This window comes from Pteropus alecto, unplaced genomic scaffold, assembly GCF_000325575.1.
Source record: "Pteropus alecto unplaced genomic scaffold, ASM32557v1 scaffold3, whole genome shotgun sequence".
NCBI lineage: Eukaryota > Metazoa > Chordata > Mammalia > Chiroptera > Pteropodidae > Pteropus > Pteropus alecto.
The window spans coordinates 40,961,670-40,966,392 of NW_006442484.1; the positions used below are offsets into that span (position 1 = coordinate 40,961,670).

Here is a 4,723-nt window from a genome sequence, read left to right on the forward strand (position 1 = left end):
TACGAGGCCACTGAAGCTCTTTATATACTAACAAAATGTAACAGTACTCGTTTCGAATTTATATTTACAAATTTGGTTCCTGGAAGTCCTAGACTTTTTACTTCTGTGATTGCAGTACACAGGTATGGTAATATTTTGTGGATTATTGAATACTTTTAAGGTAATTCTATGATTTAAAGGTTTAGAGGATAAAGTTTAGAAGTGTGGTGCTATCTTCCTCCAAGCTCTATGCAAGTATCCTGAAGATATATAAAAGAACACATTGCATTATCATTTAATAAACACTGTGAAGGTATTTATAAAACAGATAAGACTGCTAAAGATTCATAAAAATTTCTACTGAAGATTCTGTTGAATTCGCTACCAAGGGAGATGGAAAATTCAATGTAAATAACCAAGTTGATAATTCAATTAATGACCAAAAAAAGATTATTTTTCTAATAGTAGAAGGCATGTTTGGTGTTTTCCCAAAAAATTTTGTTGCTGTTCTGTGGTTTTTGTTTGTTTGTTTGTTTGTTTGTTTGCTAAATTTTTTTTCACTACTTCAGCTTTTTTTTTTTAAACAGTCCTAAGTACTGTGAATTTTTTAAAAACTTGGCTAAAATGACAGCCAAAATAAATATATATGCCAGTTTATACATACCAACACACACAGAGATATATGATATATATGCCATTGTTTTAACTTGCATTTCTTTTATTACTAGTGATGCTGAAACTTTTCATATTTTTTTGGTTATTTATAGTTTCCTATTGTAAATTTCTTAATTATGCCCCTATCAGCCATATATGTTGCAAATGTATTTCTTAGTTTCCTAGTTTGGTGACTTTTCATTTTGTTGATTTTTTAATCTACATACTGGTTTGGGTTTTTTGAGATATCATTCACATAACATAAAATTTACTATTTTAAAGTTTACAGCTTGGTAGTTTTAGTCTATTCACAAGGTTTTGCACTGCTACCCAATTCCAAAATATTTCTGTCACCTCAAAAAAAAAAAAAAACCCATAGCAGTCACTCCCCATTCCCTCCTCCCTAATAGCTCCTGGCAACCACTGAATTACTTTTATGTCACTACATATTTGCTTATTCTGGACATTTCAAATAAATGGAATCATGTACTATAGTGGCCTTTTATGTCCAACGTCTTTCACTTATTTAATGTTTTCAAGGCCCATCTGTGCTGTGGCATGTATCAATACTTCATTCCTTCTTATAGCTGAATAATATTCCATTGTATAGACACATTTTGTTTATCCACTCATCAGTTAATAGACATTTGTGTCTCTTATGAATAATGTTGCTATGAACATTTGCATACAAGTTTTTGTGTGAAAACATATTTTTTAGTTCTGGGTGTATATCTAAACCTTAGCTCTTTGTTTCACTTTACTTAGAGAAACAATATAAAATGGAGTTTGAAGGTAGCATGGAAGCTGCTTTTCTTTATTAGTATAAAAATGTTATAAGTTTACCACCCCAAAAAAATAATTCACAGCATAGTTTCCTTTTTTACCCTGGTTAAATATTGATGATTCCAGTACTAAAGAAAATTAAGATTATAAGCAAATGCTTGAATTCTGCTCTTTCACAGTTTATGTATTAGAAGGTTAATAAAAGTAAAAGTCAGAAATTTAACAAATATTATAATTTATATTAATGACTTCTAAAGTTATTCAAGCTAAGAAAACCTTTTAGTTTCATTAAATGGGTAAATTAGTCTGTATTTTTGTGGAGTAAAATTAGAATTAACTAATCAAAAATTAAGAATGTTCTGTATTATTAACAGAGAGACATAATTAAGAAAACAAACTTACAGTGATTTTACACACACACACACACACACACACACACAGATACACACACTGTCCTAGGTTCTATCCTGGGGTCCTTTTGGAATTGGTACGGACTCATTCTAATTTTCTGTGTAGAGGTATTTGTGAGTATGTTTTCAGGCTTCAGTGAGAAAAATAATTGGATTCTTGCTTATGTCAAAAGGATAATGGTTTCTTTGACTAAAACAGAAATAAAGGGAAGCATTTTGATAGGAAAAAAATGTCTGTTATATACAAGCATTGTTTTTCAGTTTGAGAGAAAAATCTGTGTCCTCTCATTTGTGCTGTGTGATACATATATTGCCTTAAAAATTAGACATCTAAAATATAGGTTACTGAGATAAAATATGTAAATACTACACTAAAATGACAAATCTACAAAAGACAGTAATCACCAAAACTTACTGAAAAAAATTTTTAATTTACTGTAATAATTTTTTGAGTGATGTACGTTAAGTACAACTATATATTTTGGTAGATAAGTAACCTAAGAAAACTGCATTTTCAGTTTGAGTTAGCCTTTTGTTTGTTCTTTTTTATAGAGCATATGAAACATCTAAAATGTATCGTGATTTTAAATTGAGAAGTGCTCTAATTCAAAATAAGCAACTAAGATTATTACCACAAGAACATGTGTATGATAAAATCAATGGAGTATGGAATTTATCTAGTGACCAGGTATTGTGTAAAAGACTAATGAAACTTTTGGGGCAGTGCCTTGGTTGTCATTTTTCATTTATCATTGAGTTTATATATTCATTTACCTATTAAAATTAGCATTATATCTCTTGATAAATTAGAATTATAGTTCTTGATATAAAATACTGATGTTAATATTTTTATGTTTTTGTCCTTTTTAGCAACGTTTGTTCTACATTGATTTAGAGCTGAAATGAACTTTAAAGATCATCAAGTTCAGTCTCTGTTCACTTACTATGAAAAACTCAGGCCTAAAGAATTAAGTGACCTCACACATCTAGTTCATCCCAGAGCCATGATCTTCCCCCATACTATTACACTACCCTCTGCATCTTGATAATTAATGCTAGTGGAGGAGATGCATGGTGTAAAGAGTCACGGAAGGCTTTTAATCTGGTCTTTATGGAATTAAACATATAAATCATCTGGCAACTCCTATGTCCATTACTGTAATTTTTCATTTGCTCTTGAAAATTATAACCAGTTGAAACATGTAAGCAACTAATAGTTGGAATAAGTAACATCAGTTTCTAGGGTAAAATCTCTTACTGAGAACTATTTCCAGCCTTTGTGTATATTATAATCTAGATTAGACTGATAACCACTGTGGTAAATATTTGAATGAAGAACTTCTTGATAAACAGCGAATCATAAATTATAAATAAAGTTTACTCATTTGAAAAATTCTAGTTTTAAACTACGATCAAGGTTTTATAGGATATAGACACTCCCCATCTGAATAACTTCTTTTCATCAGGAGTCAGCAAAGTTTATACTGTAAAGGACAAGATGGTTAATATTTCAGGCTTTGTGGGCCATATAGTTTCTGTCCCAGCGTCTCAGTCCTGCCACTGTAGTGTGAAACTGCCATAGATAATACATAAACAAGTCAGCATGGTTGTGTTTCAGTAAAACTTTATTATGAACACAAGTTTGAGTTTCATATAGTATTTGTGTCACATGAAATATTGTTCTTTTGACTTCTCAACCATTTAAAAAATGTAAAAATTATTCTTAGGGGTGGAGTTACTCTATTCATTGTTAGATCCTTACCACCTAGCACAACACCTGGCATTTGTAATTAATTAAGGTGTTCCAGGATTCTCAGATATATCATTTTATTGAAAAGGGGATGTTATTGTCAACCTAACTTATGTTTATTGAAAAATAATAAAACAAATAAAATATACCCTCCTATTATTTTAAAAAGTCTTTAGGACTTTTTGAAAGTTATTCTCTTTTTCTAAAATAAGAGGAAAACAATGACATAAAGAATTATTCCTTATAAAGTTAAGACAGTGTTGTTTAATGGCACTTGGGTTGGGAATAATGGGAGCTAAAAATTTTTGTATAAGAATTTCTTGCAAGATGAGAGTGGAGGGGGGAATATGTATACTTATACATATACATACTAATTTAATTATAATTGGGACATCGGTGATCTTTTCTGATGTTCCCAACTTGATCATCCCAGAAGGATTTTTAGGTTTTAGGTTTGTGAGTTAATGATTTATGTGCAACTTCAAAGTATAAAATAAATTCCTCTGGGTGTATGTGGTGCGGAAGAGGAGGAGGTAGAGGTAGAGAATGATGGATAAATGGTAGAGGCAGATAATTTTGGTGCCATGCTTTTAAGTCTTAAAGATTTTTTTAAACCACCAAGCTATTGTACTGGGATTTTGAGAGATGTTGACTGGCCATGTAACTGGAGTTAGTGTGGAAGAGCCATAAAATATCTCTTGTGAACTGATGGAGGTTATCACATGTGTTTTCTCTCTCTCTCACCACAACTCCCTTGCCTTGACTTTTCCCAGGTTTTGAGTAATAGTCATAATAAGATCTAACACTTGTAGAATGCTTACTGTGTGTCAGACACTATGCTGTGGTATTTATTTATATGGGTTATTCAGATCTCCATTTTACATTTGACACAACTCACCAAGAAGAAATTTGCCACTGGGCCAACAACTGGTAAGTACTGATGGCGTGATAATTAGAGTCTAACTCCAGAGTCCAGGCACTCCGTAATCTAATTGTACTGCCATCTCATGAATGAGGAAGTCATTAATACTACATAATACTCAATTCTGGTATGTTCTGCTGCTCTGATAATCAGCATTATTATAGTGTTTAGAAAATAAGTATTCAAACAAATGATCATTGATGTATCTCTCATTACTCTCTTCTG

General features: G+C 31.3%; 1 protein-coding gene across 1 annotated transcript in view; it reads left to right on the forward strand.

Moving 5' to 3' along the window:
- BBS5 (Bardet-Biedl syndrome 5) overlaps positions 1-4,723 on the forward strand; it is a 21,792-nt gene that overhangs the window by 7,292 nt on the left and 9,777 nt on the right. The window contains exons 5-7 of the mRNA XM_006921168.3: positions 7-122; positions 2,379-2,516; positions 4,715-4,723. The exon at positions 4,715-4,723 is cut by the window's right edge and continues 85 nt beyond it. Coding sequence (XP_006921230.1) covers positions 7-122; positions 2,379-2,516; positions 4,715-4,723 — 263 coding nt within the window. The remainder of the gene's footprint in view (positions 1-6; positions 123-2,378; positions 2,517-4,714) is intronic.